We start from the raw sequence: 16916 nt of genomic DNA, 5'->3' as shown, positions 1-16916 counted from the left end.
AGAACAAGTCAACTATGTACAACACACACATTATACATTGTTGCACTTTAAAAAAAATAAATTTATAGATTTTGCATGATAACGAAAGCATATTATATAAATGCATACACTTAAGTATACTTAAAATCAGTTATACAAAAGAAACAGGATAATAGTAAAAACTGATTATTCCATAGTTGCATAGCATTGTCCACAAGTTCAGAATTTGGATCCATTATAAAATTCAGATCCTTATATTATAGAACTGCTACAGATCAATCTTTGCTATAAACCGATGAACGTTTGTTGAAAGTCCACACACCTCAGAGCCTTCTGTCAATGTACAGGAACAATGTATAGGGATGTACAGGAATTCAAGAGAAATTGCTACAGGAAGGGGGGGTGATGGTAAGACTTGCAGGCTCAGGAGCCCAGGTTCTGAATCCTGTCCTGATCATGACCCTACTTCTCACAGACGGTGAGATTGAGATCATTAACTAGATTTCAAGATGTTATTTTCCTCATCTTCTTCAAAATGAGGGGCTTTAATTACACAGGTCTCTAAGGCCCTCGCCAAATTTGAAATTTGAATATTTAGCTGTGGCATACCCACCGAACAGAGAAGCCCTCCCCTGAAGATGCTCCGAGAAGGATCAAACCTACTGCGTCTCTCAGTCACAAACAATTTAAAGACCTGTTAGGTCTCCAGACTTGATGAGGCTCCCCAGTCCACATTCCTGCAAGCCTCCACCTTCGGGGGCTAAAATCTTTAGCTTCCTCACTGCCTTAACCAGGCTGGACATTTTCATATAATGTAGCCTGAGTTGTTCTAGGCTTAAATCAATAAAAATTTAATGGAGAATTCATCATAAAAGCCCCCTGCTTTCAGGTGCACAGAATGAGACCTCCTGAGCCTTCCAGTGACACACACTAATCACTTCACAAGGGAAGGGCTGGACGAGTGATAGCATGTGTTCTTAGCTTCAGTTTCTTGTGTTAGGATATAACAGCTGTGTGCAGTAAAATTCAAGGGTAGAGTTGGCATATCAGACAATGTAAGACATCCACACCCCATCGTCATAGCAACTGGACATGTTTTCTGCAGTGGAGAGTTAATGTATTGCATAGGGTTATAAGTGAATTGGATTGGCTTCACCATTTTGTACCACATTTTGCTTTATGATGAGCTATAAGCCAGTATAGTTAGACTCGGGGTTTAGCAGCATAACCAATAAAATATAATGAGAGAAAACAAGTCTGCATTCTCCACTGTACCGACCAAAAAGCCATCCCGGTATTAGACAACTCTGCTGTTATTTGCAGATGTCTGTGTCAGACTGCTCTCTTGTAAATTTTCCCTTAGAAAGAAAACCCGTGACATATAGTTAGTACTGTACACCTGTCAAATACAGGTAGGGTCCTGCAAAGGAGATGGAAAAAAGAATTCAATGTGCTTATCTGCATTACTTAAGCAAAAAAAGGAAAAAGAAAGAATGCCATGTGCTTCACGTAACTCAAGCCAAGTTATTTACATTCCCTAAGTCAGAAGTCGAAAACTGACAGAGAAAATCCAGCCATCTAATTCCAGTTTGCTTTAATTTGAAAACTTCTGTTCGTCAGAAGGCATGTAAGCTTTGGAATTGAGCCAGAAAAATGTGTAAAGATGTGATATACTGAAAAAAATAGACAATTCACCCAGTCAGTGTGAGTCCAGGAAGTGTGAGAATCCTCCTACAGATCACTGGCCCCGAAGCCTCCTGGCCCTTGAGCTCCGAACGTCACTTACCCTATGACGATACAAGAGATGGCAGTTCCCAAGAAGGCGTATGTTAAAATAGATCCTAAGTTTTGAAAAAAGTGTCTCTGGGGAGAAAAAATATATATTTCATATAGTACAGCATTTTCTCTTAGTGTAACAGGAAATAAAAATAAACGTATGCACTTTCAAAGCCCCTCCCTTCCCTCACTGTTTAGGCAAATTTTGTTTTTGGAGCCTCAGTTCCCGGCCTTATTGTATAATTAAGACTTGACTGACTGATACTGCAAAGGACAGAGGTTTCTCAAAGAAAAAGGGAAAAAATACATCTGGAAGGTGACAGGGTAGAGATGAGAGAGATGACTGTCAGAACCGGCTGGACCTGAGAGAGAGGGAAGGGATGGGGGCACTGTCCACGCAGGACGCTGGTATGATTGAGGGAAGACAGAGTTTTTAAGAAGTTTTGTTGTCACTGGAACTCCTTTAGCATTTTAAAAATACTATTCAAGAAATATAAGTTGCCTTTTTACTTTTATTGGATCTCTGACATATTTCTTCTAACTATGATGAAACAAAACCTTAATCACCTACAGCAATTTATTGTAACGAATCACACAAAATGACGCCTAGTATTGGGGCTTGAGGTGAGGAAGGATGACCTGAATAAATCCAGCCTTCTAAATCTTTCACATGCTTGCTTGGGAAAACTCCCTTCTAGTTCTGTAAGTGGGATCTGAGTAGCCAGAACTAACAGCAAGAGGGAGCCTGGAGAACACGAGAAAATCAGGTCTGTATGGAAGAAGCTGCCTGGCTGCTGCAGCGCACAGGCCAAAGGAAGGAGAGCCCCTGGAATCTCCGGGCTGGGGGATGGGAAGCAGAAAAACAGCCTCACTACCTCTGAATCTCAAAACTCATACAGGCAGAGCCTCACTCTCTGGCACAGGGGATAATGACACAAACTATTATGTGAATTACTAATCTAGGAAATTTGCACATTCAGGCTATACCTAAGTAAGGTCAGGCAAGTGCACAGAAACTGCAAAACTGGACTTTCTCTCTATGAGCATCAACAGCTGAGTATTAGCAAAGCATTCTTGATGGACAAACCCAATGTCAATTAACAGCAAACTGTCTGGTTACAATTATCTAGAATAACATTGTCCAATAGAAATATAATGCAAGCCATGTGTGTCATTTAAAATTTTTCTGGTAGCTAGATTAAAATTAGTTTTAAAAAAGCAAAATGAATTTTGATAATGTATGTTTTATTTAACCCAATATATCCAAAACATTATCATTTCTACATTAAATCAATATAGAACATTATTGAAATATTTTACATTCTTTTTTAATACTCTAAGTCTGTAAAATCTAGTGCGTATTTTACATTTAAAGCCCATCTCCACTCAGACTACCTGCATTTCAAGGGCTTAATGGCTGCATGGGGCTATCAGCCAGTGTATTGGACAGAGGAGGTTTAGAAGAATTCTAACTATGTCAGATTTGAATCTATATCACATAATCTAAGATAATGATCTTCTTACCAAATAGGTAAACCCATGAAATAACTTTTTTTTCATTAGTGCTGGTAAAATTCTCTACTTAATGGTAAAAGAATAAAACGATCAATGTATATTTACCTTCTTTAGGCTATATCCTGCATGAAATATAATTGGTGGCAGTAAAACATTGAAGAAGATTTCTGGATCAAATGTCATCTGCCAGAAAAGACAGAAATGCAGTTACAAAGATGCTCCTTTGGGCCACTAAAAAATCTGTTTAAACAAAGCAGTTATAGTCACCTTTGCTAAGATTGTATGAGGCATATTAACAAGCTATTAAATTAACAGAGATAAAAATAAGAGAAAATGTAAACTTAGAAATTCATAAATGCAATGTAACTGTAAAGTAATATTTTAAATGTAAGATCTATACTCCATCCTATCACTGATAACAACAAAACCTCAATGAAACCTCTCTGGGCAAAGAAAACCTTTTCCTTTTATTTTGATTATTCATTCCTTATATTTTAAATGTTCTTATTCTATTTTATTTTATTTTTTTTGGTCAAAGGCACTGGTAGTGCTCAAACATTTTTAGCTTCTGGCCAGGATTTATTTAAAGTTTTCCCAGATAAAACATTTTTAGAAATTGTCTTAGTTTTCCCTACTTTACCCATTCCAAAGTTTAAAATATTTTCCAGACTCTGTGGAAAAACACACTTGAAAGTGAGAATAGATTTTTCTAGTATTTGTTTATTGGCTTTTACTTAAATGTTAAAATAAACTTGGCCAAAAAATATATATTACTTGGTGTGAATTGCAATGAAATGAGATGTAGAAATTCTTGAATCCAATATCTGCTATTTGCTGGGTAGTCTGAAAAATGAAAGCTCATTTAATTTTACAACCTTCCTTAGACACATCTTCTTCTTTCCCTACTTCTCTCTCTCTGCCTCTTTCTCTCTCTGTCACACACTCACACTCACACACACTGCCATTCACTATTTCACCACTGAGGCCTTCTTACCTTTATAGTACTCATCAGAGTCTTTCAGACGTCTGGGTTTCACAACTGTAATTTCTAATTTCGTCCTCCTTTGATGCCTGAGTTCTTACTCATCTCTGAAGCTGGATGGCAAAGCCACCCCTCCGTGAGAGCCGCTTTGATTTCCTCGGTCAGAACTGACCGTCCTCTTGGCTCTTTCAGCACTTCGGACCCTCCCTTGTAGCGCACGTGTTTCATAACATACTTCATATGATTACTCGTTTGTATTTGACTGTTTCCCTCATTAAACTGGGAGCTTGTCAAGGATCAAAATGATGCCTTAGTCAATTCTGTGTTGCTCTTGTCCTTCCCAGTGCTAGCCCATTGCTCAATATATATTTGCCAAATTGGAAAAAAATTGATTACTTTTGAGAGTCAAAATGGAATGAATTGTATATCCCCATCACATTCTTACACATCACAGGCAAGGATTATTTAAGTAAAAATTAAGAGAAGCCTCTCCTGACTCCATTTTCCACTTTGGGCCTAATTGAGCATTGCCAGAGTCCTTATTCTCCCTTCTGCATACTGGCCCCTCAACTCCACTCATCTCATATTTGGGAAGGGGTAGGTGGGGGAAGTAGGAGCCACCTAACTCAGCCAGGTCCCCTCTCATAAACCTAGTTTTTCACCCACTGATGCTACAAACTCTTGTCCCAGTGAGCGTTCAGGTAGACCGGCTACGGTCTATCATAGCTCTCTGGGCCTCAGTTTCTTCATCTTTAAAATGAATATAATGATGTGATACCTAATTCTAAAGTGGTGATAAAAATTAAATGAATTAATATTTGTAAAGCCCATACGGCATTGCCTAACATCTAGGAAGTACTTTTAAGTATTTATTACTAAAGAAAATAAAATATGTGAATAAATATTTTCAAGTTATACTATTTGAAGAAACTGCCCTGCTGTCAGGAACTCTTGAATGTTACAACTGTGTAAAAATTGGGCAAAGACCTTACTTTTCCTTTTAAGTTTACTCTTCTTTTTAAGACTATCTGAAACAACATTATTGATCTATTTTTTATGAGGCCTCTTTGAGAGTCCATCAATTGCATATTTGAAAGTTTTTAGCAAAGATATGTGTTTCTGAGTGCTGGAGGAATGAAGCAAGGCAGCTGTGGTCATCTGGAAGAGAGAATTACAGTGGCACAACGTCTTGGACAGAAAAGCCCTTGCCTCGGCAGTTTTTCTGCAAAAATCAGGTTAATCACTCAACCAGAACATTCCAATAATCAAAATGCCCCATTCCCTGCAGGCAGGTTAACTAATGTGCTATTGACTTATATTTTCTGGAGCAGCCAGATGAAACTGGCAGGCTGAGAATGGCATGCAGCATACAAGGATTTATTTGTATATACAAAACAGATTTGTGTTCCTTTCAGACATGCTATAAGCTTAGGAACTGCTAAATCGGAGTTCTGGGAGTAACTCCAGACTCAGACAATTTCTCAGAAATGGCTGGATCTGCCACTGCACCAACCTCCAGATGGCGATTCCACGTGTCATTTTCCTCAGACTTTGTGTTCAAATCATGGCCTTGGAGATGAAACTGTTTTTAAGGCCCAAACAATTAAAATTTTTCATTATAGTATGAGGGGGAGAGATCTCAGACAGGGGAGAAAGGGAAGAACAGAAATCTAAAAATATCTCAGCTAAAGACATTAGTCTTGTAAGATACAAATCTTATAGACCAGCACTGTCCAATAGAACTTTCTATGAAGATGGGCACGTTCTGTAACTATGCTACTACCCAATACAGTAGCCACTAGCTACATGAGCTATTGGGCAATTGAATTGTAGCCTAGTACAACTGAGGGATTAAGTTTTTTATTTTCACAACTGTGGCTAGTCACTCTTGGACAGTACATTTATAGACAGTTACTAGAATTTAAAAATTCATATCATCCAGTTTTCAGATGGTCTATCATACTGTAAAAGGTATGGCTAATTTGGAGACACAGATCTGAGACTCCGAGATGGAAAAATTATGGATGCTTCATGAAAGTAGTGACATTTTTAAATATTGGGATTCAATTCTTAAAATATTGGATAATGTGGGAGACAGAAAAATATCAATATGTTCACAAGGCTGTAGTATTTTTACCTATTATCTCATATATGCACTGGTATTTGGCTAGGAATGGCCCAGACACATGTTCACAGTGATAATCAACTTGAAAACTTCCAAGAGTAGAAAGGAAATGTACCAAGTTTAATTCCCAAGTTCATCAGAAGGTTATACATACAAAATTCTGTTTGGGCCTGAGTATTAATGCATCCAGCAACTCAATATGACTTATCTGGGAAGAAATATCAGTGTTCTATTCAACTGCTAAATAAATAAGCACTAAAATAACCAGCTTAATGGGGGGCTGTGATTTATGTGGCATACTACTTCCAAAGAGGCCTTTTAAAAACAATGTTTCATCAACTCTGACAACATTCCTGAGTGCTAGCTGACAAATGCAATTATCCCCACTTTCCAGAGACAGGGGAAGGAATGAATGGCATGCCCAGTGTCAATCAATGTGACAGGGACATCACTGGGAATTGGGTGTATGTGCATGGGCAAACTAAACGTGCTTTCCAAGGGACTACCAGGCTAAGATAACTACTTCAAGCAAGATTTAGGAGTGTTTAAGAGAAGTTGGGATTCAAAGGGAGACTTTATTTTGGCAATTTCCAATTCCTTTGGAAAAGTAAATGTGGGTAAGAAAATAATGTGTTCAATCATCTTCAATGCTTTTTTCCTTAAACATTTCACAAGCCTCTTCTCTGCTGCAGAGTACTTGAAGATGTTTGATAGATAGACTGAATCCACGTAGATTATAGTCAAAGAAAGGAAAGATGCCCTGCAGTTTTAGTCCAAGCCATGGGGCTGAGCTGTAGTTCAGAGTTCTTTAGGACAGAGACACCACTCTGGGCTTGCTGACCCTGCAGGGAGGCTTGATGTTGAAGCAGCGTATGAGCTGGGTTTTGAAGGATGGGTACGAGCCTATCTGTGGGAGGCCAGATCATGCTCCTTTGTCTGCTCTGGAGGCAGTGGGCCAGAGTTCAGGAAGCCACAGAGGAAACTGGCAGCTTCCTGGAGTTTCACTTATACTTGATAGCAAGTAATTTGAAATATTTCAAATATTAAAATAAATGCAGATATATCAAAAAGTGAAATTCAAAATATGTATGCATTTTTAATACAAATGGGAGACTTCAAAGAAAACTTGGCAGGCTCGGGGCAGGCAGCTTTGGGATGCACCTAGAGACAGTTCAAGGGTGTGCACGTCCTTTCCTCTGCCCTAAGTTATGCTCTGGTGTGAGAAGCACTGGGGTGGGAGAAAGAAGAATAAATTCCGAATGTTTGATGAAAATATACCACATACTAATTAGATGACCTTAGTATATTTACTCAACTTGGCTGAGCCTCAGTTTCTTCATTTGCAATATGCGTATGCAAACGGCTACTTCCTGGAGTTACTTTTGATGATTAAATGTAATAATAGATGTAAAGTGTTCTACTTGGTACCCAGCCCTGATTGTTTCTCCAGAAGTGTTCACTGTACCGGATTCTAAATGGAAGAAACTGTTGAAGCAATGGATTGAGGATAGGAGGCACAAGGCACACTTGGGAGACAGAAACAGACAACGAAGGGCTCCTGAGGGATGGAGGAGGAGGTTCAGGCCTGGCATGAAGACACTACTCAGACTACGAAACTCACTCTGACCCAGTAGAGATGGATTTAAACTATATTCATTCAGACATGAAGAAAAGTAGCGATATTTTACACAAGCAGGATTCACCAATAAAATGGCTAATGGGAGTACAAATTGCATAACCTTTAGTAGGGTAATTTAGCAATAGGAATCAAAATGTTAAATGTCCATACCATTTAATTCGGAAAAACCTAATCTGAGAATTTATCCTGCAGATATGCTTACACATGTGTGGAATGATATAAGAACAAGAGCATTCATTACAGATGAAAGAATGAAAAAATAACTCATTGAGGATGACTGAACCATGGATTGGTTACATAAATTAGAGTATAGTCCATAAAATTGAATACTATGCAACCATTGGAAAGGCTGAGGAAACCATGAACTGATATGGCTGCTCTCTAAAATTTGTGGTCAAGTCAAAAGAGCAAGGTGTCAAATAGCGTGTCTGGCATGTGTAACAAAAATTGCCATGGGCTCACACAATGCATTTCCTTTTTGTCCTGGCCAGATACCTAGACTACATTTCCTTGTCGTCATGTGGGGCCATATGACAAAGGTCTGGCCAATTGAATGTGGATAGAAGTAAAATAAATAAGTTCCAAGCCTGGTCTATAAAAATCCCCTAGATCTTCCACGCTCTCCGTCTTCCTGCCTTTGTTAGTCATGTACAACACTGGGCAGAGGTCCCAAATCCCTAGGGATTGGTAGAACCACTAGATCAAAGGAAGTTCAGATGATTAATGGCTCCTAGAGAAGACTGCAGTGCCCCCTCCCTGGCCCAAAGGCCACGCTGGATTGGGATGTGAGCAAGAAATAAACCCTAATTGTGTTAATTCATTGAGATTTGGGGGTAGTTTGTTAAAACATTTGGTCTATTCCACGACTTGTGTAAAAAAAGGGGGAGTGTCGAATATTTATCTGTATATGTATACTACTGATTGCCTCTGGGGAGGCTAGGGAGGAGAACCTGATGGCTGGAAGGGGGTTGGGGGCTGGAGGAAAGATTTTCTGTTACTTAGTGAAAGGGTGACTTTCTTTGTCCTGGCTTCATATCTATAGACAGAGAAATGATCACTGCTTAGCGCAGTGCACCCCAGCATTTTCCCCATCATGACACACTCGGAAAATGATTATAGTGGGGCAGTGGGATACACTGTGGGGAAATTAGCGTCTTGGTGAGACTACTCAGGGCTGATAGGATGAGACTGGGGTTCTGACCATCCTCAGCCAGAGCTGAGGATGAAGGAATGGATATCTCATGGTGCACCTGTAACCTATCAGCCAGGATTTAACACTCCTGGCCTGGTCCCATCTTTCACTCACCCCTCCCCAGGAAACAGAGGGTGACTAGTCTGATTGGTGAGTTGGAGAAAAGGAACTGAGCGTGTGCAACTCAGCCTCCTCTCTCTCCATGTGGGAATCAGCCTGCTTGCTGAAAGTGGATGCCCCTGGCTCCTCCCAGTCCTGACCTTTACAAGAGCAGAACCCAGCAGGGAGGCCCAGGTAGTCCAGCTGGGTCTGTGGCTGAGTGGGTAAGTCTTTCTAATTCTGGAGTGAAAGATAAGTAAGCCAGCTCACAGACCAAGATCTTCATCTTTCTCACTCCTGTATCCATGTCTCAACTAGTTACAAAATCAGATAGGCAAAAGAGATGATATTGAACAACCTCTTCAAAACCCCAGCATACCCTTTTGTACTTTTTGAATGTTGAGCTGCGTGAAGGTGTCACCTACTCAAAAAATAAATTAAAGTCATTTTTTTTGTTGTTAAAAAAGAAGAAGTCTTGCGTAGATTAGTTTGGAGGGGCCTCAAGATTGGACGGGTTGAAGGAAAACCACTGTCAGGCTGCAGTTACCAAAAGGAGCACAAGGTAATAACAGTGTGAATGAAGGTGGCTGTGACAGAATGTAGAGAAAAGAACAAACCCAGGAGACATCCATTCATTCCACAAGTATTTACTTAGAATAAGCCAGGCATGTGGCAGGGAGGACAAGCAGGGCTTGCAGGTGAAATAGAGAGGCAAAAATGAAAACCCCAAAAGGAATCTAGGTTTGATTCCTTCCTGAGTGAAGGACTGAGAGAAGATGACTGGGGAGGAGCTGACCTGGCAGAAGTAAGAGGGTCAGAAGAGCTGAGGCTCCCTGAGTCTGAGGGCTCTGTGAGACACCTGCAAATACGTGGTTGGTGGAAAGGTCAGGGCCGACCCAGAATCCTCAGTGTAGAGGAAATGAATTGACAAGTATAGATGGGATCTCTGAGGAGTGAGGGCCGCAGAAAAGAGAAGAGGACCCGGACAGAATCCTGGGATTGGGAAGAAGTGGCAGCACGTGGTAAGGGACGACGGAGGAACAATCGGAGGAGGAGGAGGAGGAGGAGGCTCAGGGGCACAGAAGGCCAGGAGAAGTGCAGTGTGAGGAGGTGCTGCTCCCCGAGGCAGGGCTGCCAGACTTAGCCACTAAGCGTACAGGTCGCCCAGTTAAATTGGAACTTCAGAGAAACAAGTTTTTCAGAATAATCTCTTAGTATCACATTTGTAACACACTTTTTCGCAATTATTAATTATTTATCTGAAATCCAATAAGTAAACAGAGAGGCAAGAATGAAAAACCCCAAATGAACCTGTTTTTGTGCCTGGCTGACAGGGAATGGCCGGGGAGCAGCTGGCTCTACTAGTCCGCCCCCATATCCACAGGCACGCAAAGGAGTTTGAGGGCCAAGGAGGAATCCTTTGGATGTCACTACTAGGAAGAGGTTGTTGATTCTTCCCAACTGATTTCAACCAAGAAGTGGGTACAGGAAAGTTAAGGGAAAAGAGAGCAGAACGTGGAAGCAGTGGGTTCCAGGCCCCTCATTTGGGAGGTGGAATGGCAGCTCTTTCGGGAACCTGATAAATGGCCCTTGGATGAGATGGAGGGATGAAGGAGGGGGGACTCAAAGGTACAAAGGCCACAAGGGAAGGAGGAGGGGAGCAGAGCAGGACATAGAGTGGTGAGGGCCTAAGTTTAGGGAGGTAAAGAAGTGATACGAGCAGCAAAAAAAAAAAAATGTTTTTAAAAATAGAGAGAAATCCTACTCCCCACATTTAAATCTGTAGAACAGCCACATTAGGAGATGGTACTCAGGAGAAAGCACCCTTCCATTCCTCCAGATGTTTCCTACAGAGCCCTCGTAGGTGGCAGGCATTCATTAGAGAAACAGGCTCACGTAGGCTGATGTTTGCGAAACAGTGCCATGGACACACAGGCTGTCAGAGGGAGCAGCTACCTTGGAGGGCACCACCTAGGGGTCTGAGGCTGCTCTCTGCCCATCCCAGGCTCCGTGGAGGGGTGGTGGTGACGGGAAGTGATGACAGCTGCTCTGGCGCCCGCCCTGGCTCTGGCTCTGCCCTTCTGCTTCTGCCCGAGCAGCTTTGATTTCACCTGTGGACACACTGGGAAGCAGTGTCCGATTTTCTTTGAATGAAGGGTTCCTCTGCTAAAAAATGTTTGAAGCCCTGACCTAATATCGATCCCACAAAGTTCGAAGGACATGTGGAAGGTCAGCGGGCCACACAGAGGCACCACTGAGCTTAGAAATCCTAAACTAGAGCTGTTCCTCTTTTATGACATTAATGTTCTTCATTTTGCTTCAAACAAGTTTTAAATGATGTGTCCGAGTTGAAGTCCTTCCCCCACCCCTCCCCGGAACTAAGCTATACCCCGAAGTTAGAAAGTGTTCTTTCCTTCCGGTGCTGTATTCTTGTACTTCATATATGTGTATCCATAAGCAATAATTAGTATTATTTTTAGTATAGTATAATACACACAATTGGTCTATTTTTAAATTTTACAGAAACTTAGCTACAAATATATAGTATGTTTTTAAATTTTACAGAAACTTAACCATAAATATCCTTTTGTATCCTGCTTTTTATATTCAACATTGTTTTTAAGATTTATCTACACTAATACATGTGGATCTTGTCCATTCACTTAAACTGCTGTTTAGCATTCTATTGGATGAATGTATCACGACTGTTTTTTCCCTTCTCTAACAGAATTCAGGCAGTTAGATTGTTTCCTATTTTTGCTATCACTAAAAATAATGCAGTGGATATTCTTGCGCTCAAGTCTTTGCATACACGTGAAAGTTTCTCTAGAAATGGAAAATACCTAGAAATGGTACTGCTGGATGATATGGTATATGAATCTTCAACTTTAGCAGGTATTGCCAAATTACTTTAAAGTGGTTATACCAATTTACACTCTCATATGAGAGTACAAGAGTATTTCCCCACATTCTAGCCAACACGTAGTATTGACAACTTTCTAATTTTTGCCGATCAGATAAGTTTGAGCTGTTATCACATTGTCGTTTACCTTGCATTTCCCATTACTACTGAAATGAGCATATTTCCCTTGTTTATTGGCCTTTTGTGATATCTCTTTAGTGAATTTTTGGATCATATCTTTTACCCAATATGACCTTTTCTTGTTGATTACTTCGTCATACAATCTGGTTACTATTCTATTTTGATTATTTACATTTCCAATATACCCTTCTATTCTGTCACTTCCTTAAACTTTTTAACTTTATTTTTTAACTTTTTTTTTTTGGTGTCTTTTTCATGCAAAAGTGTTTCTATTTTAGTGTAGTAAAATTTACTCTATTTTTACCTTACGATTTCAGCTTTTGGTAACTTCTTTTAAAAAATATTTCCCTATCCTGATATCATAAATATATTTTCTCCTAAAGTTTTATGACTGGCTTACAGTTAAGTCTTTAATCCATCTCAACTTTATTTGTTATATGACGTGAAGTAGGAATCCCATTCTCTCTCTTCCATATGGATGGCCAGTTGTCCCGGGCGTGTTCCTAGGGATTTGGTAGTTCATCTTTTTCCCACTGGTTTTGCTAGGCTCTTCTGTCATTGTCCAGCTTTTGTTCAGAGACCCATAAGACATTTAGTCTAATAGGTATTTGATGTCTATTATCTGATAGCTAGCCTATTTAATAACTCAAAATATTGGAAAAGCTTTATACAGGTAGGTGTTCAATGAAGCATTATTTACATGACTGAAAATTTAGAAACAAATCAAAAATCAAACACGTTTACATCCATTACCTGAATTTTTAAAGCCCGAGGAAGGGTTTAGGTTATGACGATAAATAAATAAAGCAAGTTATAAAGTTTTAGAGACCAACTGATTTAAACCACATAGAAAAAATTATATATAAAAAGACTGGATGGGGCCGGCCCTGTGGCTTGGCGGTTAAGTGCGCACACTCTGCTACTGGAGGCCCGGTTTCGGATCCCGGGCGCGCACCAACACACGTTTGTCCGGCCATGCTGAGGCCGCGTCCCACATACAGCAACTGGAAGGATGTGCAGCTATGACATACAACTATCTACTGGGGCTTTGGGGAAAAAAAAAGGAGGAGGATTGGCAATAGATGTTAGCTCAGAGCCGGTCTTCCTCAGCAAAAAGAGGAGGATTAGCACGGATGTTAGCACAGGACTGATCCTCCTCATCAAAAAAAAAAAAAAAAAAAAGAGTGGATGGAAATTTAGCAAAATTTACAGTGGTTGCATAATATTGTGGGATTATTTGGATTCTTCCTTAAAAAAAAAAAAACTTTCCTATCCTCAAATGAATGTCTTGTAAGGTTATCCTTTAGGCAGTTATATGAGAAATGTAATAGAATCACTAATTTAAAAAATCACATATTTTTTAAAGTGACAAAGAATTATGAACATCTGAAATAGAATGGAAACTTTTAAAAAGATTAAGGGATGATAAAAGTGATAAATAATATATGAGGAAAAGTTAAGAATTGAGGATGCAGATTTGTTATGATTTTTCAGTGCGATAAAACACCTGAAAGGGCCTGATACAGAAGCAAGCAGGTGAGCAATAAATGCTCAGTAAATGGTTAACCCATGCCGTGTCCAAATTTATTGAGTTATTTCTATTATTTTCAAAAATTACTAGAAGGCTGAGGATAGTCCCCCCAACTAGAATAGTTGGTATTATAAATGTTGATGGTTAAAAATGGTGGATCATTAAATGTATATATTTTGCAATGAAGTTCGTAGAAACAGAACTAAATTACAGAGAAATGGCAAAAGAAGAACAATGTAGAGAAAATTTTAATTATCATAAATTATCATTGAGAAATTGTGAGAATATTATGCCACAAAACTATGATTACTTTTCAAGTAATTAAAATTCCAAAAGTTAGAAATATACTATTGTGAACATTATATGTACAAAAAGGACAGATATAAACACTGGTATTTCATTGGAGGTAGGTAGTGTCTACAACTCCAGGCAAATAAGTGGAGAATTGAGAACAAAACATTTACATAATTCTAAATATTTAACTTAGAAACATGGAGTTGTGGAAAGAACATTGAACTCAGAGTCAGAAGACCTGATCCTAAAACCAGTTCTGCCACAGATCAATCTTGACCAAATCATGTAGCTTTCAGACCCTCAGTTGTACTCTGAAACATGGGGGCGATATTTGTTTGCCTCGTGGAATAATGGTGAGATTGAAATGAACAAGGCAATAGCGAAAAACTTTGTAAGTAAACTACCTTGGAAAAAGGGAATGCACAGTTATAATTTAGGCAGGGCTGAAGTTCAGAGTTTGTCTTCCTCACTTATAGACTAGTACAGTTACCACTTGTCAATTAATCATAATAATTAATAATAAAAATAACTGTCATTTCCAAATGGCTGTTATAGTTTTAAAAGCGCCTTCATACAGAGTCTCTCATTTCTTTCTTCACAACAACACTTTGAGGTAAGTATTGTGAACACCTCATTTTTCAGAGGTGGAACCAAGGCTCAGAGAGTTAAATGACTTGTCCAAAGTCACACGCCTTGTAAGTAGCAAGACTGGGACTCAAACCCTAGCTTCAAATTGTGAGTCCATTGCTTTTTGATAATAAAACTAAGAGTTAATATACTTTGAGCACTTACTATGAGCCAGGCACTATTCTAAGTACTTTATGTGTATTTCTGATTTGCAAGGCACAATGACCCTACAAAGTAGTTAGGAATATCCCATTATACAAATGGGGAAATTGAAGCCTAGGGAAGTTAGTCATCTCAGCCAACGTCACACAGCTGGAAAGTGGCATCTGAACCAAGTAGCACGGCTCCAGGGGCTGCCGTCTCAACTACAGTATTCTATCTGCCATCCACCTGTGCGGTCAGGGCACCCACTCCCCTGCTGGGTATGTCCTCATTAGCTGCAAATATACAAAGGCCGCCTGGGTTTTCCAGACCATTGCTCCAGCACCTCGTCACCGATGGCCAGAGTCTCCCGTGTTTCTGCATAAGACTCTTGACACATGAACTTACCCCTGTTACTCTTGTGACTATACTAAGGCAACCGTAAGTCCTGGTTTGACCAGAACAGTTCCAGGTAACGCCTTTGTCCTGGACTTCATCATGCCCCCCTTCACCTTCAAGAGTTTCAGGTTGAAAGACGAATGATGAGGTTTCCTACTCCTGACCCTAGACACCCAGACTCCTGGCTTTTAACCGGCTACACATAACTTGGATTGGCTGCTGGTCCCCTGCCCTTCATTGTGTGGGCCGCCTACCTCCCCCTACTAGCTGTGGTACTGACATGACAGTGGCACTCTGTTCTAAGACTGACTTGATATCAGCAGGGGAAGAGAAAATAACAGCTGGGTGTAAGAAGGGCCTGGCCCCTCATCTCACCAAGAGTATTCATTCCTCAGTAACCAGGTGAAAACTGTGGAAACAAAGGCCTCCAACACAACTAAAAACCTGTGCATCAAGAGTGATTTTTCCCCTCAGTTTGGAATTGATCTTAATCTTGGCCAATCTTTATATTATAGGCAAAAGAAACTGTGCTTTCTAACCCTCAGAATATACAGGAGCATCGCAGCCCCACAGAGTCTCTATTTGCCCTACAAGTTTTCTGAGTTCCCATTATCTTTTCAGGCCTTAGCTTTGAAGCGTGCTTGCAGCTTCTGCATCACAAGACCTCAGCAGGGAGCAACTGGCCTGGGGAAGCCAGACAGGGAGGGCTGAGCCAGCAAGGATCACAGTGACAGCAGACATGCTGGAGGGGATGGTGGGCCGGGGTGGGGGGGGGGGGTAGTTTAGGGTTGGGGGGGGTGGGAGGGATGCGAAAATCAGCAGAAAGGAGATGCCAAACAGCTTGATTTAAAATTAAAATAACGTGTTTTTCAGATGGTGTGTTCACCTTAAAAACAGTGCATTAGAAACCAACACCAAACTTCCTCCATCATGCCCACCTCAAACCTGACCCAAGGGAGAAAACTGTGCCCATCAAGGGCAGATGGTAAGGAAGCAGAGTAATATTTACGACACATCTAACACTAAACATAACTTTTCTCATTTACTTCGAAAAGCAGCCCTTTAAAGTGGGTATCGCTAATCCCTGTTTTATAGATTAAGAAAAATATGAGAAGTTAACTTGTCTAAGGTCTCGGTGCTGGAAGTGGCAGAGAGAAGATTCAGCCCTAGGGTTAACTACAAAACTACAACAGACTGAATATTTGTGTCTCCTCAAAAGTCGTATGTTGAAATCCAGTTTCCAATGTGATGGTGTTTGGAGGCGGGGCCTTTGGGAGGTGATTAGGTCATAAGCGTGGAGCCCCCGTGAACAGGATTAGTGCCCTTAAAAAAAAAAAACTCGAGACTTCTTTCATTCTTTCCACCATGTAAGGACATAGGGAGAAGACAGCCATCTATGAACCAAGAAGCTTGCTCTCACCAGACACCAAATATGCTGGTGCTTTGATCTTGGTCTTCTCAGCCTCCAGAACAGTGAAAAACAAATGTCTGTTGTTTAAGTCACTCAGACTATGGCTTTTTTTGTTATAGCTGCCTGAACAGATTAAGATGAAACCTAACGCACGTCCCTATAT

At 40.3% G+C, this 16916-nt stretch overlaps 1 protein-coding gene across 1 annotated transcript in view; it reads right to left on the bottom strand.

Annotated features, from left to right (window-relative positions):
• The window catches only part of SLC9A9 (solute carrier family 9 member A9), a 539379-nt gene that overhangs the window by 492253 nt on the left and 30210 nt on the right, over positions 1-16916 (bottom strand). The window contains exons 3-4 of the mRNA XM_004419282.3: positions 3376-3453; positions 1766-1842 (exon numbers count right to left, since the gene is read on the bottom strand). Coding sequence (XP_004419339.2) covers positions 1766-1842; positions 3376-3453 — 155 coding nt within the window. The remainder of the gene's footprint in view (positions 1-1765; positions 1843-3375; positions 3454-16916) is intronic.

Source organism: Ceratotherium simum, chromosome 5 (genome assembly GCF_057802395.1).
Source record: "Ceratotherium simum simum isolate JZ-2026a chromosome 5, ASM5780239v1, whole genome shotgun sequence".
NCBI lineage: Eukaryota > Metazoa > Chordata > Mammalia > Perissodactyla > Rhinocerotidae > Ceratotherium > Ceratotherium simum.
This window is presented reverse-complemented; position numbering and strand designations above follow the sequence as displayed.